The 27,212-nt window shown below is 40.9% G+C and overlaps 1 protein-coding gene across 3 annotated transcripts in view; it reads left to right on the top strand.

Annotated features, from left to right (window-relative positions):
• Window positions 1–27,212, top strand: part of OSBPL8 (oxysterol binding protein like 8) — a 247,305-nt gene that overhangs the window by 75,452 nt on the left and 144,641 nt on the right. For all 3 annotated transcript variants that reach the window (XM_033951170.1, XM_033951168.1, XM_033951171.1), the window contains 2 exons: window positions 13,196–13,266; window positions 24,756–24,830. In XM_033951170.1, the coding sequence (XP_033807061.1) occupies window positions 13,196–13,266; window positions 24,756–24,830 (146 nt within the window). The remainder of the gene's footprint in view (window positions 1–13,195; window positions 13,267–24,755; window positions 24,831–27,212) is intronic.

The following is a 27,212-nucleotide window of genomic DNA, read 5'->3' on the forward strand; positions in this document are numbered from 1 at the left end:
TTCTGTGTGCTTTGTATCATCACTAGCATGTCCAGTTCTCTTATTCTGTGAACCGCCTAGAACTTTTTGGATGTTGGTATAGAATAATAAAGTTGTTATTATTAGTGTCTCAGCAATTGTTTTAGCTGATATTCGCTGATCTGCCAAAATCAGGTCATGAACATGGTCAACAGTTTCAGGAGTTGACACCGTTTGAGACCTCCCAGACTTTGCTGAATCTTCGATCTCAATCTCCTCGCTGAAAGTTTGCACATTACTTCTTCACTATGGAGTATGATGGGCATTTGTCACTCAATGTTTGCATCATATATTCATGGATTTCCTTTGATGTTTTCTTCTGCAGGAATAGGATTTTCCACACTTGAATATTCCACTCTATTCATTGACATGGTTAAATCAGTGATCTGAAACAATGTCAAAACATAGCATTATGATTCTGAAAATTGGCACTTTGCAAAATAAAATAACACTCTCTTCAGATACAGTGGCAAAATAATGATCAGAATTTAGGAAGTTGGTTAGGCTGAAAACCTTTCAGCACCCCTGCCTATACTTCAAAATATCTGGATTATTAATAGTTTGTTTAATTTGTTTATACATATGTAACTGAGATCTGATCCAGGAGCCCTTGTGGAAACTTGCATATCCACAATTGTGTGCATAGTTTATGACACAGTAATAGCTGAGATAAATTTTCTTAATCCATTGAGAAAAGAGCCAGAAATCCCAGAATTGTTTATTTGTTTATCTATTTATCAGCTTATTTATTTATTTATTTGCTCGTCTTTCTTATTTACTTATTTTCCTAAAGGTGGAGAAAAGGCCTCAGATAGAGCGTGCACATTAGCTGGTATTGGTATCCGGCTTTTTATTCGCTCTTGCCTTCAATCATTGGGCAAAAACCACCATCCTACCTTCTATCTTTACCTTCTTTTTTTGCAAATCCCCCTTTTTTAAAATAAATTATATTATGTTTTTATATTTTCTACTTTTTTATCTTAAATGTTTTTATCACCATTAAAATTGTGATAACTGAGCCTCTTAAATTTTCCTGTTGGCTTAAGTGATGTGTGGTAATAAATTGTAATAGAACAAAGAAGGTACCTTTTTTACTGGACTAACTTAACATTTATCTTATATTTTTGTTTTATTTTTTGTATTTCCTGTTTAGCTAGAAAGTCACAAAATCTCATTTATCAGAATAAATTATGCTGTTACCAGTAAAATTCTTCATCCCACTTAGAATCACTCTGTGCACTAGTGGTTTCTCATATCAAAATATTTGTTGCAAATGAACACAGCATTTTGCCACTTATATGGTTATTACTTGCATGGTACTTGTTTGCCCAAATGAAAGGGTGTTCCATTGTAGTTTGGTTGCAGGATTCCTTAGAGAGGTTGTGAAATATTTTTTAATCGGTGTCCCATGATGCTGTGTTTTGCATTTTAATGTGTTGAAAATAGAGCCAGCTGAGCCTCTGGGGCACTTCACCTGAGAGTCTGCAGGAGAAAACACCCCTAATACGCTTTTAAATGCATTATAAACTGACCAAAAGAACTAATCTATCTAGAATCTGAGCTGCAGACAAACTTCAGCGTTTATCATTTCAATGACCAATATGTATTGTAAAATTTAGAATTCAAATGAAACTCTACCCATGTTAACAATTGTGAAAAAGAAAGTGCAATCTGTCTTGCAGGAATAATCATAAGAAACATCACATTCAATATGGATCTTAAATAAGAATACAATTTATAAGGGCTGACCAAAGCTGTTGGTGTCATCTCTCTTTAGTCAGGCACCCCTGCAGCCACCACCTGGCATCTGCCGTTCGGGAGGGGAGGTCCTCTCTCCCATGATTTAAACAATTGTGTGCCACAGAGAAAAGAGGGCTGAATGAAGCTGTTGGTGTCATCTCTCTTTAGTCAGGCACCCCTGCAGCCACCACCCGTTCGGGAAGGGAGGTCCTCTCTCCCACAATTTAAACAACTGTGTGCCACGGAATGCGGCCCGCGAACGTGTGCCCGAAGCCTCGTGGCCAAAGGGGCAGGACACGCCCCTTTTGAGCCCCTTCGGAGTCAGGAAGAGCAGGGAGCAGTTGGAAGAAGCTATGGGCAAACGGAAGGCAAAGATTATTTCCTCTATTAATGTATCGGGACCGATGGATCGCCACCTATGCCCAATCTCTGGAATAACTTTTGAGGGTAAGTCTGATTTGCAAACCCAATCTGCTTCTCTCTCATCTGGTGAACCCACACCTCCACCTCAACCTGTTCTATCCTTATTAGAGAAAGATGGTTCAGTCTCCACATTAGGTTCAGACTCATCCTCTCTACATTTTCTTGAGCTGGATCCAAAAAGATCCTTAATGGGGAAACAATCTCTATCTGTATCTCCTGTTTCTATGCCTACTGGACCTTTTATTAGGCCGAGTTGGGTGATAAAACTGTTACACTTCAAGACGTTTAGACAGTTGTGAACAGAATTAAGAATTCATTACAGGGCACAGTAGTAAAATTGTGTCAATTTTCCTCTGAAATAATAAGTAAAGTGACTGAGCATGATACTCAATTGACATTAATTGAAAAGAAATTAGATAAAGTGGAAGCATCTGTTTCTGTAATGCAATCTTGTGTAGTATCTAATGTGAAAGATAATACTCTATTACATTTACAGATGGAAAAAATGGAAAATGCTATGAGATCCAGGAACCTCAGATTTCTGAACTTTCCTATATCTCATTACCTCTCTCCTCTGGAATTACTAAAAATGTATTTGAAGAATATACTTTCTTATACTAAGATAGAATCTTTTTCCCCAGATAACTTTTACTATATACCCAGTGGATTAAAAATAGTTTCAGAAGAGAGGGGAAAGGATCAGTTAGTGTCTCCTGATAGCTTAAATATTTCTCAATTCCTGGAATCATCGAAAGATTTTATAGCCAAAAGAGCAACGTTATTGGTCACCTTTAAAACTGAGATAGAAAAGTAAGACATCCTTAAATTATATTTTATAAATAAGAATGCCTTGTTTTCCGGTCAACAGATAAACATCTTTCCAGACGTCTCTAAACAGACGCAACACAGGAGGAAACAGTTCCTACAACCCAAGACTCGAGTCTTGGGTGTGGGGGCATCATTTTTTCTTAAATTCCCATATAAATACTTGGTGACGTATCAGAATGTTAGATATATTTTTGTTGATTCAGTTCACTTGGAAAATTTTCTTCAAGATAAAATTAAAGTAGATATTTTGCCTGTAACTAATACAGAGGTTGAGATTGAGTGAATATAGAAGTTATTTTTTGCCTGACTTGAAGATTATGAAATATTGCCTTTCTTTCTTTTATTTTCTTTAATTTCTAGGTGAATCCTTCAGGATAAGCAGCCCTCATATAATGTGGACTTGATAAAGATTTTGGTTTTAGTTTGAAGTATTTTCCTTGAATTGTTTTTTATTGCTTGAAGTTGTTATATCCTGTAACAAATGAATACATTTATAAATAAAAAAATTTATAATTAATAATTTAGGCCCTCTTATCAAGCCATGTTAGGGTTTTTTATTGCAGGCCATTGTGGTAAAAGCTCCAACGCTCTTAGAAATTCTATGAGCATTGAAATTTTTACCGCAGCGGCAGGTGATTAAAAAATAAAAAATCCTTAACGTAGCTTGATAAGAGGGCCTTAATACATTTGATAGGCACCTAACTGCCCGGTTCTTTATTCATATAGACTGTTTTTTAAATTAAAAATAAAAAGTAATTTTGTGTGTAAAGCAAATGGTTCACATACTAATATATTCTATAATATACTGTATCGTGAAAAAGTGAACATAAGAATAACATTACTGGGTCAGACCAATGGTCCATCAAGCCCAGTAGCCCATTCTCATGGTGGCCAATCCCAGGTCCCTAGTACCTGGCCAAAACCCAAGGAGTACCAACATTCCATGCTACCGATCCAGGGCAAGCAGTGGTTTCCCCCATATCTTAATTACAGACTATGAACCGATTCCCTCTTTGCATTTAGTTTTTATTTAACTATTGACTTGTCATTGTCGCTCTAGCACAGGGGTGCCCAATAGGTCGATCGCGATCGACTGGTAGCTCACTAAGGCAAAGTGAGTCGATCATCCAGGACTCACTTTGCCTTGGCGATCTATCGGGCCAATCAGTCTTCCTCTCCCCGACGTCAATTCTGCCGTCGGAGAGGAAGTTTGGGCCAGCCAATCGCTGCCTGGTTGGGCGAAACTTCCTCTCCGATGGCAGAATTGACGTCGGGGAGAGGAATGCTGGTTGGCCCGAAGCAGGGAGAGCATGGGGTGGCGTCGGCGTTGGCTTTGGGGTCTGTTATCCATTGGTGGTGGTTTGGGTCCTGCTCCCCGATGGCAGTGGTAGTGGCTTGGGGAAGGGCAGGGAGAAAGAAAGAAAGGGGGCAGGTAGGGAGACAGAAGGAAAGAAGAGAAACAGAAAAAAAGAAAGGGGGCATGAAGAGAGAAAGAAAGAAAGGTCAGGGAGAGAGGAAGAAAAAGTTGGGGGAGGGAATGAGGTGTGGAGGAGAGGAAGCATACAGGCTGAAAGAAAGATTGGATGCACAGAAGAAGAAAGTGCAACCAGAGACTCATGAAATCACCAGACAAGGTAGGAAAAATGATTTTATTTTAAATTTAGTGATCAAAATGTGTCTGAATTTATATCTGCTGTCTATATTTTACAATATGGTCCCCTTTAACTAAACCGCAATAGTGTTTTTTAGCGCAGGGAGCCTATGAGCATCGAGAGCAGTGCTGGGCATTCAGCGCAGCTTCCTGCTCTTAAAACTGCTATTGTGGTTTAGTAAAAAGGGAGGGGGGTGGGTATTTGTCTATTTTTGTATGGTTGTTACTGAGGTGACAGTGCATAGAGTCATCTGCTTTGACCTCTTGGAAAAAAAACCAGAATAGGAATGGTAATTACCAATTCTATGCATACAGTGTGCGTTGTGTTTTTTAAAAAATTTTATTGTTGGTAGATCATTTTGACTTGGTCATTTTAAAAGTAGCTCGTGAGTCAAAAAAGTGTGGGCACCCCTGCTCTAGCACAAGCATGTCAAACTCAAAGGCTTTCATGGGCCAAATAAACAAGGTTTAAGTTTTGTGGGCTTCAAAAAAGCAGAAATGTAATTTTTCATAGAAACTTGGGTTTATTTCGGAAAGTACAGTATAAAAAAAAGAACAAGAGCAACAATAAAATTAATGTTTTCTTCCTGACACTTGGCATCTCTTCTCTGCTACTATTTTTCTTATTTCGGGAGAAATCTTGTCCACAGTGATTACTTTTAAAACTGACATTGTATATCTGGATTTTCAGAAGGCGTTCGACAAGGCTCTACACGAACGACTACTTCGGAAAATTGCGAGCCATGGAATCGAGGGTGAATACTCACATGGATTAAAAACTGGCTGGAGCATAGGAAATGGAGAGTGGGGGTAAATGGACAACACTCAGACTGGAAGAGTGTCACCAGCAGGGTACCGCAGGGCTTGGTGTTTGGACCCGTGCTCTTCAACATCTTTATAAATGATCTGAACATTGGCACGACAAGTGAGGTGATTAAGTTTGCGGACGATACAAAGTTATTCAGAGTAGTGAAGACACAGGGGGATTGCAAAGATCTACAAAATGACATAATCAAGCTTGAGAAATGGGCATCGACATGGCAAATGAGGTTCAAAGTGGATAAGTGCAAAGTGATGCATGTTGATAACAAAAATCTCATGCACGAATGCAGGATGTCCGGGGCGGTACTTAGAGAGACCTCCTAGGAAAGAGACTTGGGAGTTCTGATCGACAAGTCGATGAAGCCGTCTGTACAATGTGCTGCGGCGGCAAAAAGGGCAAACAGAATGCTAGGGATGATAAAGAAGGGGATCATGAACAGATCAGAGAAGGTTATCATGCCGCTGTAGCGGGCCATGGTGCGCCCTCACCTGGAGTACTGCGTCCAGCACAGGTCGCCGTACATGAAGAAAGACACGGTACTACTTGAAAGGGTCCAGAGAAGACTAACTAAAATAGTTAAGGGGCTGGAGGAGTTGCAGTACAGTGAGAGATTGGAGAAACTGGGCCTCTTCTCCTTTGAAAAGAGGAGTCTGAGAAGAGACATGATCAAAACATTCAAAATACTGAAGGGAGTAGATAAAAGAGTGTTCACACTCTCCAAGGTAGGGAGAACGCGAGGGCACTCTCTAAAGTTGAAAGGGGATAGATTCCGTACAAACGTAAGGGTAGGTCCTGCCAATCCAATCTCATCAGCTTCTTTGATTGGGTAACAAAACAGCTAGACTTGGGAGAATCCGTATACCTAGACTTCAGGAAAGCTTTCGATAGTGTCCCGCATCGCAGGCTGTTGAGCAAGATGAAATCAATGGGGCTGGGAGAAACACTAACTACATGGGTCAATGATTGGCTGAGTGGCAGACTTCAGGGTGGTAGTTAACGGTACCCTCTCTAAAACATCGGAGGTGATCAGTGGAGTACAGCAGGGCTCAGTCTTGGGCCCGCTCCTTTTCAACATATTCATAGGGGACCGAACTCAGGGGCTTCAATATAGTGAGAGACGGCAATTCACCCGATAGTATGACACAGGACCTACATTTGTTGGAACTTTGGTCCTCGACCTGGCAGCTGGGCTTCAACGCTAAGAAATGCAAGATCATGCACCTCGGCAGCAGAACTTACACCTTGAATGGTGAGACCTTAGTTAGAACTTCAACAGAACGAGACTTGGGAGTGATCATCAGCGCAGACATGAAAACTGCTGATCATGTGGAGAAGGCTTCATCTAAGGCAAGATACTTGTTAGGTTGCATCCGCAGGAGTTTTGTCAGCCGGAAGCCTGAAGTCATAATGCCATTATACAGAACCATAGTGAGACCTCATTTGGAATACTGTGTGCAATTCTGGAGGCCACACTACCCAAAAGATGTGCTGAGAGTAGAGTCGGTGCAACGGATGCCACTCGGGGCTCAAGGATCTATCGTACGAGGAAAGGCTGAAAAATTTGCGGCTGTACTCACTCGAGGAACGTAGGAAGAGAGGAGACATGATCGAGACGTTTAAGTATATTACCGGCCGTATCGAGATGAAAGAAGAGATTCTTTTTCTCAAAGGACCCTCAGGCACAAGAGGGCATCCGCTCAAACTCAGGGGCGGGAAATTTCATGGCGACACAAGGAAATATTTCTTCACCGAGAGAGTGGTTGATCCTTGGAACGAGCTCCCGGTGCAGGTGATTGAGGCAAACAGCGTGCAAGAATTTAAGAGCAAATGGGATGCCCATGTGGGATCCCTTAGAGGGTTAAGCCAAGGGAACCTGTCACCAGGAATGGGATCCCTAGGATAGTAGACTTGGGGGTGGGTCAGTAGAATGGGCAGACATGATGGGCTAGGGCCCTTATCTGCCGTCATCTTCTATGTTTCTATGTTTAAGGAAGTTCTTCACCCAGAGAGTGGTGGAGAACTGGAACGTTCTTCCGGAGTCTGTTGTAGGGGAAAACACCCTACAGGGTTTCAAGACTAAGCTGGACAAGTTCCTGTTAAACTGGGACGTACGCAGGTGAGGCTGGACTCATTTTAGAGCACTGGTCTTTGACCTAGGGGCTGCCGCGTGAGCAGACTGCTGGGCACGATGGATCACTGGTCTGACCCAGCAGCGTCAATTCTTAAGTTCTTATGACCCAAGGTGAATGTCGGTAATTCTGGATATGATAGGAGACTTATTTCCTTTTTATAAGTTTAAATAACTGCTCGTACCGATAAGTACTTCTAAACATGGAAATAATTTCATATGTGAATTTTTGAGTATTTAAAAACCTGCCTGGCAAATATTTGTAAAATTCAAGTAAGCCAACTTAACTGTATTTTGTCTTCAAATCTGATTCACACTGGAACTCAATTACTTCCTTTTGCATATAATTAGGTACTGATTCTATAATTATTGAGAAAATCAAAGAAAACTTGTCTTTCAAAGATTTAAAATCTGCAAATCTTGTTTCAAATTCAGTTCTAAGGCTTAACATTTTTTCTGTGCATTTTTTGATACGGTGTAATTTCACCTAAACTTCATTTGTTTATATTGCATGTTGGAAAGTGTGTTAAATCTTTTTTTTTTTCAACTGCATTTCCCAAAGAACTACCTTACATTGGCATGCTTTAACTTGATCACATATGTTCATAATGATTTGATCTTTTCCTTACCGTTTTAAATTTAAATCATTTAAGTGTTTTGTTATATCAACCATGAAGGATAAATCTTGTAACCATACTGGATCAGAAAACAACCTTGTGTCTTTATTTTTAGTTATTAAAAACTGACATTCCTTTTTTCAATTCCCAGAATTGTTTAAAGACTTTGGAGCAGGATAGCCAACGTACCTCGGTAAAGTAGGAGAAACTAGACTATTCGCTTTCTAATTCACTTAAAGCAGAGAATTGTCGCTGATTTAAGCCTTGAGATCTTATGAAATTGATCATTTTTTTGACCAATGTCAACACATTTTCCACGTTTATTACCTTTGTGCATAATACTTCTTGATGTATAATGCAATGCGTATGATGAATCTTGGATCCGTCACAAGTTTCACTTTGTTTTTTTTGCAGTAATGCCACAAAAACGTTGGTTTTTCCGACCATTGAAGGAGCTCCATCTGTAGCTACAGAAGTTAGTTTTGACAAAGGTAAATTGTATTTTTGCAGAAGTTCATAAATAATTTTGTCCTGTTGTAGTGCCACACATTGGTACTATTTCCAATAATTCTTCAAAAATGTTGAAATTCACGTCGCAAGGACAAAGAAACAGAGTTAATTGAGCTAAGCCCCCCAATGTCCGTACTATTGTCACAGGCAATGGAAAAAGCTCAAAACTAGATGATTTTGCTTTGATCTGATCACTTAAATTGCCGGCCAAATTAGTAATTCTGTCTGCACTGTATTTTGAGACAGATTGAAAAACCTTCACACTTCCAGGACAAACAATTTCTGCAACTTTAATTAGACATTCCTACGTTCCTTGATGAATCATCTTCAGTAAAAGCTTTTGAGTGTTTAGCTATCAACTCCGACAAGCCGTAGCTTGCATGCACCACCGCTTCACTTTCTTGTGATACTTTAGTAAACATGAACTGTTGGTTTTTTTCAGTCCCAACTTGAGCTCTTTCAACTTTTCTGTGTCTCTTTTTTCCTCGGCTGTCCAAAACCACCCTTCCTTGCTCCCTCTGTCCAGCAGCACCTCTTACCTGATCCCCCCTGTCCAGCAGTAGGCCTTCTCCTTTCCCTGTTCCCCCTGTCCAGCATCTGTTAGCCCGGGCAGCGCCTCGGGGCTTTTACTAGGCCAGCCCACCTCAAAGTGGGCCGGTCAAGCAAATGCCCCGCGGCTGCTGTGTTTGCTGGTCTGGGGGTGAGAAGAGACGTCCTGGCAGCAGCAGCGCAGGAGTCAAACCACCACTGCCGCTGAAATCGCTGCATGCGCCACAAGCCGCCCCATGCGCCGGAAATTGAATTTGGCACAGAGTCAGATCTCACGGACGCAGGGAACACGGATTTTCTACTGCTCATGTGTGGTAAGGATTTTATTATATTAGTCTAATTCAGTGGTTCCCAACCCTGTCCTGGAGGACCACCAGGCCAGTCGGGTTTATAGGATAGCCCTAATGAATATGTATGGAGCAGGTTTGCATGCCTGGCACCTCTATTATATGCAGATCTCTCTCATGCATATTCATTAGGGCTATCCTGAAAACCCGACTGGCTTGGTGGTCCTCCAGGACATGGTTTGGAACCATTGGTCTAATTCACTGCTAGTATTAGTGGGGGGAAATGGTGCATTATGCATAGAGGCGCGAACTTGTCTCTGGTACCAAAGGCATCCGCATCGTAGTGCTTAATAAGAATAAGCAACTGGTTATACATGTGCATTGTATCATTGTTTTCGATTGGCCTAGATAGGTGACTGCTCAGCGCTAATGGATTGTGGGAAGAATTTCATGACTCTAGTTATGATTTATTGACTGGGCCGCAAAGATGTGTGTTGTGGTCCGCATGTGGCCCGCTAGTTTGACATGCTTGCTCTAGCACATGGGTGGGCGACTTTTTTTTTTTAAAATAAAAGCACCATTAGTGTTTTGTTTATCATGGACTGAGGGGAGGGGATTTCCCTCCTCAATAACTAAGGTGTAGGAGGTTCCTGTGGCAACTTAGAAACCTTGTATGTTAAGTACCGTACTTTGGAGGGAGCAGTCATAGTTCCTACATCATGACAAAGCACCTGCTCATGTCACCATCAAAATTTGTGAATTTTGCGCAATAAACACCATGACAGTTCTTCCCCACCACCTTACTCTCCTGACCTGGCCCCTGCTGACTTCTTTGCTAAATTGAAATCCACGCTGAAAGGAAAGCGATTCGACACCATTGAAGGCATAAAGCAAAACTTGGCACAGCAACTATTGGCGATTCCTGAAGATGCGTTTAAGGACTGTTTCCAGAAGTGAAAACTTTTTGAATAGACCTCATATCTTGCCTTATCAGTATCAACTACCCATTAGAAATCATCAATATGTTCACATACTTAGGATCCACTCACTTCACACAAAGTTAAACCTACAAAGTGGAGAAGCTGTCGCCATTCTAGATAGGCTTACAGAGTCTGGATCGATCCAGACTCTTCTCTACAGAAGTGAGGCATGGGATTTCTATACTCATCAAAAGGCTGAATAGTTTGCATATGTGCTGCTTGTGGTTCATCCTTAAGATGTAATGTAATGTAATTTATTTCTTATATACCGCTACATCCTTGAAAGATAACATCCCAGACTTCAAGGTACTGGAGGAGGGTCAAATTATATGAACACTGCTGATATGACCCACTTTTTTGGCTTGCTTATATCCATTGAAAAGGATAATGACAGAATTGGCAGAGACTTTGTGTTTAACCTTAGTAAAAGGCTAGTTGGCTCTCTATTTCAGCTAATCAATGATGTATGAAAATACTGTATAATTTTTCTTTGTTTCTCTTTTGTTGTTATGGTTCCCCTTCCCCCCCACTTCCAAATTGTGGCCTAGAGCTGAGTAAAATAATATAATTGTGTTTATTATAGTTTAAATTACTTCAAAATTTATGTTTCATTTTTGTCTTTTTCTATACTCGTACAATATTACTGCTTATTGTAGTTTATTGTTGAAATAATTAAAAATTAAAAAAGGATGTATGTAAACATAGCTTTAAAAACCCTTGAAATTGGCATTAGTACTTGGGGAAACATGTTCAAGACCATAGTCAACTGAAAGCATGAACTCCAGAAAATGGAGCTTACAGGGCATAGTTGCATCCATTTTCTGTTGAAGTGAATATAACAAACTTGGTCTTTATAGCCATAGAGCATACTGCCTACCTAAATACTGAGATTTATAATAGATGGATATTTATTTTTAAAAGACTGAAGTAACTTGAGTCTTATTAATTATGAAAAATAAAATCAATAGCCTACTCCCTCCGGCCAGCCGGCCCACCTCTTCAAAATAGTGGGCCTTCCCTTCCTCGATGCACTAGAGAGAGGCCTAAGACTTTGGCCTAGACACTTAAGACCCCTCCCACAGGAGGGGCCTTAAACAATATAGGCTAATCAGAGCCTTGTCACACCCCCCCCCCCCCCCGGTGCATCCCAGGATGCACCGGGGAGGGGAAGACCCACCATTTTGAAGAGGCGGGCCTACTGGCGGAAGGCAGTAGGCATCTCTCCAGCCAGCCATCATAAATAAGGGGAGGGAGAGGGGGGTCTTCGGAGACATGGGAGGGGGGGTTGCATGGTAACAGGAGGGAGTGTGCATCTCTCCCGCTGCCAGGGTATGTTGAGGGGCATTGCTTGGAGGCGGGAGGGAGTGGGCATGTCTTCCGCTGCTCGGGGGTAGGGGCGATGTCAGGTGGGGGTGTTGCTTGACGGCGGCAGAAGGGATTGGGGATCTCTCCCGCTGCTGTTGGGGTGTCGGGGCTTTGCTTGGTGGCAGGAGGAAATGGGCATCCCTCAAGCAGCTGTGGAAGGATGGGGGTTGCTTGACTTCAGTGGTGGGAAGGAGTGGGCATCTCTCCTGCTGATTTTTGATTTATTTATTTTTTTTTGGGGGGGGGAGGTTTGGTGTGTTTTGTGCATGTGCCTATCGTCACCAGCAATGGGTCCATGCAAATTTAGTGAACATTTGCTACTGTCCGCCAACCTCATTTGGATGCAAGTTTTTTGGAGAATGACTCACCTTTTTGAAATCACTGCAGTAAAGCTGCGATAGCAGCCCATTGGTTTTTAATGCAAAGTTTTGAGAATCTAGCCCTGAATCTACCATGGAATAACAGAAAGATTATTATCGAAGGTGAAAACCTAATCTTCCATTTGAACAACATGCAGAAATAGATAGGGAGCCAATGAAATGATTTGAGGAAGGGGGTAATGTGAGCATAGTGACCTGGGGCGGGGGGATATATGTTTCTCCCTAAAATAGCATCTAGCAAAACTAGGGCCTTTGTTAGGAAGAAATGTTTCAATTAGGTATATGCTTTTTTTATTTTTTAATATGAGACACTGATTTGTTAAAATTGAATGTAAATTATTTATACAGTGTTTGAGCATAAGAGTATGTTTATGTTTATTCATATTTATAGATCACTCTTAGCTATAACAAAAATGCAGTTTACAAAATTAAAAACAAAAGAAAAAAAACTCCATTATCATAAGGAAAGATTAAAAAAAAAAAAAAGATAATGTAAATGCTGCATTCGGGAATCCCTCCCTAGGTTCCAGTCCAAAAGATTTTGAGTACCCTAGAAAACAAGAATCTTTCTAAGAGAATACTAAACCAAAACGAGAAGTTTTCAATAAACTTCTGAATCTAATCTAAGAAGGTGTTTGAGCTGATAAGTTGCAGCTCAAAGTCCACTCTATAAAGTGACCTAGAACCCTGAATGTTCGGAGGCTATTTTCTTCTCTAACTGGTATTAGTGTTTGGATGGAAGCAATTTACTTTATTGGATAATTTGGAAGGTTTCTTTTAAACCCTATTGACCTAAAGCCAGCATTTGACCTGAACAAATAGATTTGTGGATTTTGGAAGAGTAATTAAAGAATCATGTTTACTATGTCATTAAATGTCTTCTATTCTCTGCTTAGGTTTTGATAGAGGGAAAGATGATGTTCTGCAAAGTAAAGAAGATTCAGCACAATTGATGTCCAAAAGCAAGGTAAATGCTTACGAAAAGCAGGAATCAGATTTCCTTTTTTTATTTGTTTTTATGAGAATGCAATGGCAAATATCAAAAAGAAATACATTTACATTAAGGGAAAAATAAAATATAAAATTTACCTTCAGAAAATCAACATTTCAGAATATAGCCCACTTCAAGGGAGAAGGAATGATCATAAAAAAAGAAAAACCTTGTAGATAAATCTTCATTATTATCCTTGATCTGAAAAAGTTTTTACTTGAATCAGACTCATCTTGCCCCTCATTGTGGGATCCTTTTACTAAGCTGCAGTAAAAGGTGACCTTAGTATGCCTTTTATGGGTTTTCCTGTATGCTAAGGCCATTCTTACTGCAACCAGAAAATAACTGAATTTTTTTTTTTCCATTTTCCAAATTAATGATCATGCACTAATGTGATATGAAATAGCCTTTATAAACTTATGTCATGACAATTCACAATCTACTAGTTAGCAAACAATTTATCATGGACTACCGTATATACTTGAATATAAACTGAGGTAACCTTCCCACCCCCTCCCCAAAATGGAGGAAAAAAGGTTGACTCTAATATAAACCGGTGGTGGTGGGGATGTTAGTATTCAAGTGCAGTGCCCTGCCAGTCTCTTCACCCCCCCCCCCTGCTAGGTTCTGTACCCTGCCACCCCTCTCTCCTGATGACTTGCAGGCCTCCACCAGGCTTGCTGTGAGACATGGTGGTCCAGCGGTGGCTGGGAACAGGAGGAGATCCCTCCAGTCCCAGCTGATTCTAAGAATTTTTACCTACCTTCTGCGTGTACCTTTAGTATTCCTGGTGGTCCATGGCAAGAGCTCTGCACAGGCAGGAGTGAAAGAATGTTGCTCCTGTCTGTGCAGAACCGCTAGCTGATTGGCGCAGGCAGGAGCAAAGGAAGGTCGCTCCTGCCGCGGTTCGCAGCTGGACCACTAGGAATACTAAAGGTATGCGGGGCAGGCAGGAGTGAGGTAAAAATTCTTAGAATCAGCTGGGGCAGGAGGGATCCGTCCTGTTCCAGCCACCGGTGGACCACCAGGTCTCATGGCAGGCCCAGCAGAGGCCATTTTTTGGCCTCAAAATCTTGGTTTATATTTGAGTATATATGGTAATGAAAATGTATAACGCTAACAAAACTTAAAAATAACTTTTGTGGATCTTCAGAATGTGAACTGATTTCAAATTATATTGTATGAATCACACACACCACTCTTCATTAGTCACTATGCTTATAAACATCCAAACAGTTTAATATATTTTTCCACTTATCGTAGATAGACTTAAAGCTATTCTTCAGTTATCTAACTCATCCATTCCTATTCATAAATGCAGTTCAGTCTTCCTACAGATACCCTGATATAATACTATGTTTCATGGTTGGCTGCATCAGGAGATTTTTATTCTATAATGACAGAAAAAAGTTGTTTTTATATTAGCTATCAAAAGATAAGTCCACAACATTTCGCCATATATCTTCAGGACTTACTCAGAAACCGATCCAAACATTTCACAGTTTCTTGTTTTAATTCCCTTATAAGATTATCATGTGGGGAAGACTCTCCAGATTCATCTAATCAAATTTCAGTTGCTATAGAAACTATTTTACAGAATTATATGGCGCAGGACCTGCTTACATTGGAAAGTTGGTCCTCAACCTGGCAGCTAGGCTTCAATGCTAAGAAATGTAAGGTCATGCACCTCGGAAGCGGAAATCCATGCAGGACGTACTTCTTGAACGGAGAAACTTTAACTAGGACTTCAGCAGAACGAGATTTAGGAGTAATCATCAGTGCAGACATGAAAACTGCCAATTAAGTGGAGAAGGCTTCATCTAAGGCAAGGCAGATATTGGGTTGTATCAATAGAAGTTTCGTCAGCCGAAAGCCTGAAGTCATAATGCCGTTGTACAGGGCATTGGTGAGACCTCATCTGGAGTACTGTGTGCAATTCTGGAGGCCACATTACAGTAAAGATGTGCACAGAATTGAATCGGTTCAGTGGACGGCCACCAGGATGATCTCGGGGCTCAAGGGTCTCTCGTACGAAGAGAGACTGAACAAATTGCAGCTCTACACTCTCGAGGAACGTAGGGAGAGGGGAGACATGATCGAAACATTTAAGTACCTCACGGGACGTGTCAAAGTGGAAGATGATATTTTCTTTCTCAAGGGACCCTCGGCCACAAGAGGGCACCCGCTCAAACTCAGGGGTGGAAAATTTCATGGTGACACTAGAAAGTATTTCTTCAAAGAGAGAGTGGTTGATCATTGGAACAAGCTTCCAGTGGCAGGTGATCGAGGCAGACAGCGTGCCAGACTTTAAGAATAAATGGGATACCCATGTGGGATTCCTACAAGGGTCAAGATAAGGAAATTGGGTCATTAGGGCATAGACAGGGGGTGGGTAAGCAGAGTGGGCAGACTTGATGGGGCTGTAGCCCTTTTCTGCCGTCATCTTCTATGTTACTCACGTTATTCCCTCTCCTAAAATCACTTTATTGGCTTCCCATCAATTTCCGAATACAATTCAAATTCCTCTTACTGACTTACAAATGCACTCACTCAACTGCCCCTCACTATCTCTCTTCACTTATCTCCCCCTATGATCCCCAATCTCCCCCAATGAACTCCACTCAGCTGATAAGTCCCTCCTATCTGCGCCCTTCTCTTCGGCTGCCAACTCCAGACTCTGTCCCTTCTGCCTTGCTGTGCTGTATGATTGAAACAAGCTGCCCGAATCCCTACGGCGGACTCCATCTCTGGCAGTGTTCAAGGCCCAGTTAAAAGCCCACCTCTTTTGAGAGTGCTTTTGACTCCCAGCCCTTCTCACCTTGGGTTCTGCATCCCCAAAGTATATGTCACGTCTGTCCAAGTTAGATTGTTTGCTCTTCCGAGCAGGGACCGTCTAGAAATGTCAAAATGCACAGCGCTGCGTATGCCTTTCAGCGCTATATAAGTGATAAGTAGTAGTAGTAGTTTCATGCCTCCCAAGTAGTCCCAGTGATGCCTAGCTAACGTCCGAACTACCCCAGATAGGAGGGAGGTTGTCTGCTCACTGGAAGGCCTGGGAAAGAATTTGCTCAGAGCAGTGGGTGCTGGACATCATTTGAGAGGGCTACAAGTTGGAATTCTCTTGCCCTCTGCTGGATTTATTTGTAGACTTCTCTACCGGTTGTCCAGAAAAAGCAATCTGTAGAACCGATTCCAGCAAAAGAATCGGGCTTGGGCAGATACTCAGTATACTTTATCATGCCCAAGAAAGATTCAGATGACTCGAAGCCAATTCTGGATCCAGTATCTGTCAACATAGCTCTGAAAGTTCCCCAGTTCCGGATGGAAACTATTCAGTCAGTCATTGTCAGTCACAGCCCCCCATACATGGAATTCCCTCCCTATTTATTTAAGGGAAGAATATAATCTAGACAGATTTAAGAGCAAGTTAATAAGCTTTCTTTTTAAAAATGCATTTGATAGCTAGGAAGCCTGATTAGGAGCCTCAATTGAATCTTATTTCATAACTTTTTTGAAGCACATTGCTCTTTCCCTTCCTATTGTTTTTTTCCCATACGTGTCTTACTTACTATCAACAACTTGCAGTTCTCTTCCCATCCTTTCCTTTTGTTTCAATATGTTTTGTTAGGTTAGTTCTAAGTGTTTGTTTTGTTTCCCCCTAAAAATTTGTAATTTTATTGATTTGTACATCGCTTAGAATTTTGAATAAGCGATTAATCAAATTTATAATAAACTTGAAACTTGATTTAACAGAAGCCTACTTGCTTATTCCCATTTTTCAAGCACACAGGAAATGTCTGAGGTTCCATGTTTTGGAACAGCATTTCCAGTTCTCGGTGCTCCCATTTGGTCTAGCTATGGCACCTCGCACCTTTACCAAGGTGATGGTCATTCCAGCATGCACATCTGCACAAGACAAGGATCCAGATGCATCTGCACCTGGACGATTGGCAGATCAGAGCGCCTTTCAAGTAGAGAGTTGCGCAGGGACAGAAATCCCACCTGTCCCCGTCAGGATCCTCTCCGTCCCCACCCATCCCCGCAAGAAATTACCTCCATCCCTGCCCGTCCCCATAAAAAGCAGCAATTTCTTCTGACAGGATCATCAATTCCACAGTTTCTTTTGTGTTTGCACTGCTGTTTTCCTTGTGGAATCTCTTTGGTGGAACCCTTTTTGTTTTCTGTTCAGGTAATTAACTTATAAATCCCCTCTTTTACTAAGGTTGACGTGTCCATTATATTATATGGACGAACCCTGCTTCCAAAGCCTTCCATCCCCGTGGGAGTCCCGTTGGCCAAAGGGGGGTCCCCGTGGGAGTCCCGTGGGTTAGGGGGGGATTCCTGTGGGACTCCCGCGGGATTCTCGCGATCCCCGTTCCCATGCAGACCTCTACTTTCAAGTTGGACTGCATCATGGCAGTGGCACAGGTTGTCCAACTCTTGCAAGACTTGGGTTGGGTAATCAATTTTCAGAAGAGTCACCTAGAGCCAACCCATTCCCTGGAGTACTTGGGGGTTCGCTTCGACATGGCGGAAGACTGTGTTTTTCTATCAGAGCCACACAAACAAACTCAGAAACCAGATCCTGCCAGCTTCCATTGCTTGGCATTATCTTAAAGTGCTGGGGTTGATGGTGGTGTCCATAGAGGATGTCCCTTGGGTGAAAGTTCACCTCTGTCACCTGCAGGAAGCACTTCTGTCTAGGTCCCCACAGATGGATTCTCTTCTGATGCCACTAGTTTAGATGCTAGGGGCATACCACAGCCTGCTTTGGTGGCTCCAGCCAGAGTCCTTGTCAAAGGGCTTACTTCTCTGCATTTCTTCTTGGACAATTCTGATAACGGATGCCAGTCTCTTCAGCTAGGCGGGGGGACATTGCAATGACCACGCGGTTCAAGGCCGTTGGCTGCCTCCTCAGCGGAAATGGTCGATCAGTAGGTTGGAGCTACACATCATTTGGTTGGTGCTGCAGGCGTTGGGACAATCCCTGGAAGGCCAGGTAGTCTTAAGTGTTTTTAGACAATGCCACGGCGGTGGTGTACATCAGCAGGCACAGAAGCACCAAGAGTACTCCATTAGCACAGGAAACCCAATTGTTATTTTGCAAATTCTGTCTGCAGTGCACATGGCCAAGGTGGAGAAAGTGCAGGCCGACTACCTCAACAGGCAGACGTTGGACCTGGATGGCGTGGTTTCTCTCCTTGGAAGGCTTTTGACAGCATTGTGAGCCAGTGGGGGTCCCTGACGTTTGATCTGATAGCGTTGGCATCCAATATGAAAACTCATTGCTTCATCATCTGAAGATTCGAACCTGAAAATACAGTGGTGGATATGCTAGTACAACCTCCGCCACAACAGGAGCCATTGTACCTTTTTCTCCCTTGGCCAATGGTAGAGTAATTCAAAGAACAGCAGACCATCCAGCATTGGTTGTCCTGACTGGCCATGTTGTCTGTGGTACACGGATCTAGTTCATCTGCAGAGGGACCGATGGTTCAAGCTGTCTCTTCATTTAACTCTTGCAAGACCCAGTGGCCATGGGGGATCCAAAACGCTTTGTATTTGGTTCTTGAGTGCGCTGCCTTGGGACACAAGGGCTAAGCGGAGGTGGGTCATGGCTATCCCTCCTAAAATCAAAAAAGCTGGCAACAGTTGCTGCCTACAATAAGGTTTGGAAGTCATTTCAGCGCTTGTACGCAAAGGAGAGTGTGGAGCCACTCTGGGCCCTGCTTTCAGTGGTCCTTACTGTTCTTCAGGACAGGCTAGCGAAAGGTCTAGGTGTTGGTTCCCTCAAGGTACAAGTAGCATGCCTTTCATGTTTTTAGGGCTCAAGTGGGTGAAGTCTCTTTGGCTTCCATCCTAATATTGCTAGATTTTTGAGGGGAGCATAGTGACTGCGACTTCCAGTGTGGCAGTCTTTTCCATCTTGGAATCTCAACATTGTTCTGCATTCTCTGAATAAGGCTCTGTATGAACCTTTGCAAGAGGTGTTGCTAATGGATCTTACTATCAAGACAGTATTCCTGGTGGCTATTACCTCAGTAAGGAGGGTTTCAAAGCTTCAGGCTCTGTCATGCAAAGAACCCTGCCTCAAGTTCAGAGGCTGGGTTCTCTCTCTGCACAGCTCCCTCATCCCTGCCAAAGGTAGTCTCTGCTTTCCACGTGAATCAGGAAGTTTGGCTCCCAGCATTCTATTCCACGATGTTGAAGAATAAGGATAACATTTGCCATTGCTGGATGTTTCGGAGAGTTCTTCTCTGTTACTTTGTGGATGCGAATGAGTTTCGCCTATTGGATCATCTCTTGTATTAATGAATTCTAGCCAGTGGGTGAAGCCAGCCTCAAAGGCTTCTATTGCATGATGGATTCATAAGGGCAGTAAGCAGTGAGGGGGGAGTCCCAAGCAGTGCCTCCCAAAATTTGTAGGGCGGCCACTCGTCCACCCTTCATACCTTCTCAAAGTTTTACAGGGTGGTTGTGGCTGCAAGTATGGACACTGCCTTTGGGTCTTCTGTGTTAGCAGCAGGCTCATCTTCCCCACCCTAGGTTACAAGAACTACTTTGGTACGTTCCACTGGTTCAAGACTCGTATGCCTTTTGCTTTATAAGAGAAGATTAGGTTCTTACCTCGATAATCTTCTTTCTAGTAGAAAGGCATATGAGTCTTGACAGCCCACCCTGTCAGATGTTGTTTTTGCCTGCTTACTGTCTCAAACATATATGTACATTTCTTCTGCTTAGCCTTCTCCTGTCAAAAGGTCTGAAGCGTGATGAATACCCGGAAGTTTTCTGCAGTATCTAAAGGTGAGCCTGCTTGAGGGGAGGCGCCATGTAGTTGACTCTCTTCCCAATTAAAAAAACCCAACAACCCAAAAAACTGATAACACAAGGGAGTCGCATCAGTGTTCGTGCTGGTTGCACTCAAGTAGGTGGCATGTTGGGTTCCACCTTAGCTTGTTTTTATTCTTTTTTGACATGGTTGTTTTTTTGTCTGTTTGTTTTTTTAATAATTTTTATTAAGGAATCAGGTACAACAAGGCAATGCAACGAATAGCAGCTGTACAAAGAGAAGCTGTACAAAATGCAGAGCTGCAGAAAAATACAACCAACACAGAAAGAGCAATAAATTAGAATATAACAGCTGGTCGCCCAACGGGCAAAAAGGAAACAATCCCAAACTTTAGGAAGCGAATACAGACAACCTTACAGACACCTTTTTTAATCATTTACTCCCAAATCCCAGCTCAACTACCCTGCTCAGGTAAACAAAATGCATTAACCCATCCACACCCCCATTAATTCTCTTCCCACCTCCACCTCACACACATGAGAGACTAGTAGTAAATGCAAATAGGAAGTCCACAGAGCTAAATAGCTGAGAATGTCTGGGTTCTGAGTATATGTGTAGTAATGGAGTTCAAACCAGGCTACTTCTTTCATATGTCCCAGCCAACCAGCTATCGGTGGTGTTCCCTTTTGTACCCAATACTGCACTATAGGCTTACATACTAATAATGACGTCAAATATATGAAATGCCTCTGAGGAACCGAGAATCCCTGTTCTGCAAAAAAAGATTGATCTCCCAATAACAAAGTTTTATAATACCATTCTATCAGTCTCTGTTCTATCAGTTCAATATAATGAAAGGCCCTATTCCACACAGTTAATTTGGAACATTCCAAAAAGGAATGAAGAAAAGTGTTTTGAAGACATTTAATACAGAGGTTCCCTCTGCCCATAAACCCATGTGAAGAATTTTGAATTGTCTCCTGCAGAGCTGCTGACTTCATAAAGTCATACAGGGGCCAAAAAAGGGCCAAAAATGTATCATTGGTATAGGCCATGTTCAGGTCCCCATTCCATTTGTCCCCCAGAGACTGCATCTCTATCCGGGTCATCGTAGACCGCAAGACCCCATACCAAGTCGACAATATATTCATAGATGCCGGGTAGACAGACAAAGAGGCATCCAGAAGCCCACCATTGACATGTTTGTTAATCGTTTATTTGATATCAGAGTGGATTTGGGCTGAGCGTGGAGTTCCATTTCCTTCTTTATTTGTCTCTATGTAGTGCTTTTCAACTGCTTTGGTATAAACTGAGGGGCACAGAGCAGTGTCTGAGGAGGTGGAGCTGAAAAATATAGATAATGCCTTCTAGGCAAACTTGCAAATAGAGGTGAATAACCACTGGTTCAAGACTCATACTGTATGTCTTTCTACTAGAAAGAAGATTATTGAGGTAAGAACCTAATCTTCCCTTTGAAGGAAATGGCTGTGCTAAATAGCATGTTTACTATTCAACCGAATACAACTACCAAATATGAATAATGGGCATTGAGCTTTAACATAACAAATAATAAAAAGAAGTAATGTGAAATTAGAGATCGTGTTTATTTCAGTAGGATTTAGCACAGTAGAGCCCTGAATTATTCATATTTGAATTGAAATCACTGTTTGGCTGAATACAAATAATGTATTTTTAGAGCATGACACAGTGACAGAATTTGACACCGTCTCCATCTCCGCGGATAACTATGGGAAACCATTTCCATGTCATTCTTTAAGAAGAGAGGGAAGAATCAGAGTATGAATGGGCCCAGCCACTGACCCTCAAACTTTGCATTGAAGAATGTTGGTGTAGAAGGACTGAAGTTGAGATAGACACTAAAGAATGACATGGGATGGTTTCCCATGGTTATCCACAGGGTCAGTAACGAATTCTGTCACCGTGTCTGTTCTCTAAATTTTGGGGCACCATTTGGGACCAAATCAAATATGAATATTTGGGACTGCCTTAGAAGGTATACTGTTTAAAATCACCTTTTACATGTTCAAATAGAATCTGCTTAATACCCAAGACCAGTGGTTTCAGATATCATTTTGGTAAATTGCATTTTAATTCAGAGCTATTGGTTAGCATGAGATTTTTAAGCTATTTCTTTTTTTATCCTTCCCTTTCCGCAATATAATTTGTATTCAATTACAAATTTATTATGACTAAAAAGGCCACTAAACTTGTTATATAAATACTTTATAAGGCTTTTTTGACATTGTCTGCTGCACAAGTACTTATATAAGTACATTAAAGGGCAAAGTTTAGTGGTACTTGAGAAGCATATCTCTCAAAATATACCACTGTAAAGGTATGGCTTGTAAAGTTGGCGTCCGTTATAGTTTTAGATTACTGTAAGCAACATTTATGAAATTAACATGTACTGTATTGCTTTGTCTATTCAACTTTCTGATTTGATTTAGTCATATTTTGTTAAGATTATTAGCTGTCATATGCCCCTGGATTCTATAAGTGATGCACAGATTTGTAAGCGATCCTGAGATTTGCTTGCAAATAAATTAGATAATGAGCAGCTAAAAATCAGTGGGCTGTTGACAAGCAATTATTGGTTGATTGACACTAATTTGGATTTACACGCAGATCTGGCTATATGCTCAAGATTTGTGCCCAAATATTGCGCACATCCCAGAAGGAGGCTTGGCCTTGGGAGGATCAGAAACATTCACAAAAGATGTGCATTGTGTTACAGAATTCCAAGTATTTGTGCCCTACTTGCACATCAGTATTTACACCAGATTTCAAATGGTGTCTGTCTTCGCACCCAAAGTTGGGTGTGCAGATCCCTGCTAAACATCTTCTAGAGTCTCCTTTAGAGATTAGTGCTGATCATCAATTTTTCCCAGTGCCTATTTTTTGTGCCATTTACTGAATCCGGGCCAGTGTTTTAATATCTGCTTCTTCCCCCCCTAACCTAAAAAGGATAAAACAAAATTGCTCAATTAGTTCAGAATTCAAAGACCCTCCCCCTCAATTTGTCATAAATATAAAATCCTATATTAATCCTTAATAAATCAATTTGAGTAAGTCATAGTTCGCGGAGGAGAGTGTGGCATAGGGGTTTGAACTATAGCTTCAGCACCCTGAGTTTGTGGGTTCAAACCCCATGCTGTTCTTGTGCCCTGGGCAAGTCACTTAATCCTCCACTACCCCAAGTACATTAGATAGACTGTGAGCCTGCCAGGACAGGCAGGGAAAATGCTTGACTACCTAATTTGTAACCCGTTCTGAGCTCCTTTGAGAGAATGTGCTAAAAATATCGAATAAATATCTTACAGGCTCATGGCTGAACTAAACAAGCTCCTAAAGCATATTTGCTATGAAACAGGAGTGGAATGTTTTGATTATCAGAGTACAAAGTACACCTGGAATATTGCACATATTAATTCTGTTTTACCAAATCTTAGAGCTGTGATTTAATACTTTTTGATTCTGTTTCACAGAGTTAAAAAAAATTGATATGCAGTTATCAATGGACACTCAATTTCTTAGTAACACTTTGTGCTAAGTAATTTTTTTTTATTGCACATTAGGGTGCAATTTGTGCCTGTATCAGGATTTTTGTCCTGATGGAATATTATTTTTTTAAACTACACTACAACAGTGTTCACTTATCAGTGAAGAACTTTAAAATTTTAGTATTTTAAAAAAATACTGTAAAAATTTTAGTTAAAGCTAAAGCAAAATACTACTACTACTTATTAAAATAGCACTGCTAGACATATTTAGCACTGGACATTAAACATTCAAGAGACAGTCCCGGCTCAGTAGAGCTTACAGTCTAATTAAAACAGACACACATGACAAGTAGGGGGGTCAGAGAATTTCTCAGAGAGAGAATGATAAAACAGGTATGAGTGCTTTACAAGCTAGCTGGGCATTAGGAGTTAAAAGCAATTTCTAAAAAGTGGGCTTTTAGCATAGATTTGAATACTACCAGAGACGGAGCTTGACGTATGGACTCAGACAGTCTGTTCCAGGCGTAAGGTGCAGCAAAAGAGAAGGTACTTAGTCTGGCGTTGGCAGTAGGAGAGACTTAACTGATGAGCGGAGCTCCCAAGGAGGAGTATAGGAAGAGAGGAGAGATATTGTGGAACAGCAGAGTATATGCTCTTGTAAGTCATAACAGGAGTTTGAACTGTTTGCGGAAATGGATAGGGAGCCCATGAAGTGACTTGAGGAGAGGGGTGATGTGAGCATAGCGACTCTGGTGGAATATAAGTCGTGCTGCAGAATTTTGAATGGATTGAAGGGGAGAGAGGTGATATGGGTGTGGATAAGGGTTTTGGTAATGTGATCAGAGAGGAAAGTTCAGATTTTGGTAAAGATATAGAGAAAGAAAAAACAGGTTTTGGTAGTCTGTTGGATTTGTGCATGCAATCAGATTTGGGAAATTGTTCTAAATTTAGTTAGTTAGTCTGTGTGATGTGATATATCTTAGACAGATGATTTAAAAAACTGTTTCTACACTATATAGGAGTAATAGCTAAAGGATTTGAATTTATCCTGATGATCTCTGGCCTCCAAACAGGTGAAATACTGAAACACCACATGTATTGCAAGTTTACATTTGTGTATTAATTGTTCTTATGTATTCTGGTTTGCTTTTTAGTCAGAATCAAAACTTTACAATGGCTCTGAGAAGGACATTTCCTCAAATAAACTCACAAAAAAGGAAACTCTCAAGGTGAGCTGAGCTTGCTGCTTATTTGCAACTATCACAGCTTGAGGATAAATGCATTGAGCTTTGGAGAAAGAATCATTGATTAGTTTGTTGTTCCACAGCTGATGTGCAAATGGTACCAAAAGGTAACTTCCTGTGTGATCCTCTGCCGTCTTTGGGTTCTGCTATGTACGTAGAAAGTTAAGGGACTGACAGACATGTGAAAACTGGAACAACGAGAATTTTAACAAAATAGCAATTTGAAGTAAAAGATAAGGCAGTAGTTCTTAAATATTTTAAAACTGAATTATAAATTCTTCCAAAGTATTGGTTTTCTTTGGCATGGCCCATGCTTTTTCCAGTAGTAACCTTATTTTCAGTCTGAGACTAGTGCACTAAAATTCTAAAAAAGCCTCAGTGTGGCCTAAAAGCACTAATAGTGGATATTGGTGTGCCCTATCCTATTTATTTGCTCTATTTAACAAATAATTTTATAACCGGGCACCTTTAAAAATATCAAAACACCTATTTTATAAAGGCAATGTAGATGCTTCTGTCTATTGTAAAATAAACTGCACAGATATTTGTGTGCACTTTGGGCAAATGCATTTTATAAAGTACCTGCATATGTCATAACTGTGCCCCTGCTCTGCCCAAACTATACCCTTGAGAGTGCCTGTGCACGGATATCATAAATGTTTGCAAGCTTTTGTTATAAAACTGCCTGGATGGATTGTTTGCTAGCAGCTACTTGCTTGTAAGGTGTGTTTCACATGCAGAAAAAGCTTTATAAAATTACGCTCTTGTGAATGAAATTTTACTGTTTGTTTTCTGGCACCATATTTTATATTTCTATTAAATACATTTTTGAAAGACTAAAACTACACAAAAATATTTATTTGCAAAACAATTATGTAGCCTATTTAGCCTACTTAGCCACAACATTAGTCAGCTCTAAAAGTCCCTTCCTCTTCCTTAGAGAATATGTGCTCTCATACTTTTTTGAATTCAGATACTATTATCTGCAAGTTGTTTCCTTAGAATACTCCTGAGTCACTTTGGAGGTATTTAGAATGATCATTTCTCCCCTTTTCTGCCTCTTATCCAGTGTGCACATTTTAAATATGTCTCTGTATATTTTATGTTGACAACTGTTGACTGTTTTAATAGCTGCCCTCAGGACTCCAGAACTGCACTCGGTACTCCAAATGAGAACCAGACCCTTTAACAAAGGCAATATCAACTTTTGTTCATGGTGATCATTCTTTTCCCTATGCATCCTTTGCATAGGCTAGGCTTTTGCTGTGGCTATAGCTCCCCATTTGGCCACTTTTTTTAAATTTATTTATGCATTTTAAAATGCAAACAAGTATAATCAAATAAACTTGAATACAGATCAATGAATACAAGGTAGTACTCATCATAAATCTCCTCAAGAAAGCTAAACATTATTTAGTCCACAATACTAAATGAGGCCAAAGAAACAGAAATTTATTAAGGAAACATTGCAAAATTAAGAGTAGCAGCACAGGAAACTTATTACTGATAACTGGTTCACATTATCCTGTGGAAGAGATCCCGGTTCTGACTATGACCCCATCACCTTCCTTAGCCTCTATAAACTCCAAGAGTTGCTTAGGTTCAAAGAAAAGAAATATTTTTCCACTAATTGAAACACATTTAGCAGGAAATTTTAATACAGTATATACATGGCGCCCAGAGCCAGGACCTATGGCCGAAGTGCCATTAAGTCCTTTCTTCTCCTCTGGGAAACATGTGAGATATCAGGAAATACATTAATAGTAGAATCAAAGAACTGCTCATTTATATGCCTGAAATAAGTATGCAATATAAAGTCCCTATCATACTCCAAGTGACAATGAGAGTCGTACGCTCAGTAATAATTTCCAATGAATTCTCCAAAACATTGTTGAGATTCAATTCTATCAGTGTTGAACTAACTAGGTATCTCTTAATAGTGAGATATTGTACTCTCAAAATAGGTGACATAGTTTCAGATGAAATTAGTAATATCTCCCAGAGGTACTTTCGCACCATTTCCACTGATAATGATAATGGAGACCTATGAAAATTTAAGAATCTCAAATTGTTCTTTCTCTGATGGTTCTCCTTATATTCCAATTTCTTAGAGATAAAATATATTTCTTTCACAATATCTAATTTTAGTTGTTTCAGTTGTACCAACTGTTCCTCGTGTTTCTTCAAACTCTCACCGTGTACCCACAAAGTGTCTCCTTGCCTTTCAGTACTGGAGGAAATGGTTCCACAATTACACTAACACAAAAATTGCCTTTTTAAGGTTAGAGCCAGTAGCCATAATACATTGCCATAGGGATTGCATATTCACAATTGCAGGCTTAACTATCTCCCAAAGTCTAAGTTGTT

Source organism: Geotrypetes seraphini, chromosome 7 (genome assembly GCF_902459505.1).
Source record: "Geotrypetes seraphini chromosome 7, aGeoSer1.1, whole genome shotgun sequence".
In the NCBI taxonomy this organism is placed as follows: Eukaryota; Metazoa; Chordata; class Amphibia; order Gymnophiona; family Dermophiidae; genus Geotrypetes; species Geotrypetes seraphini.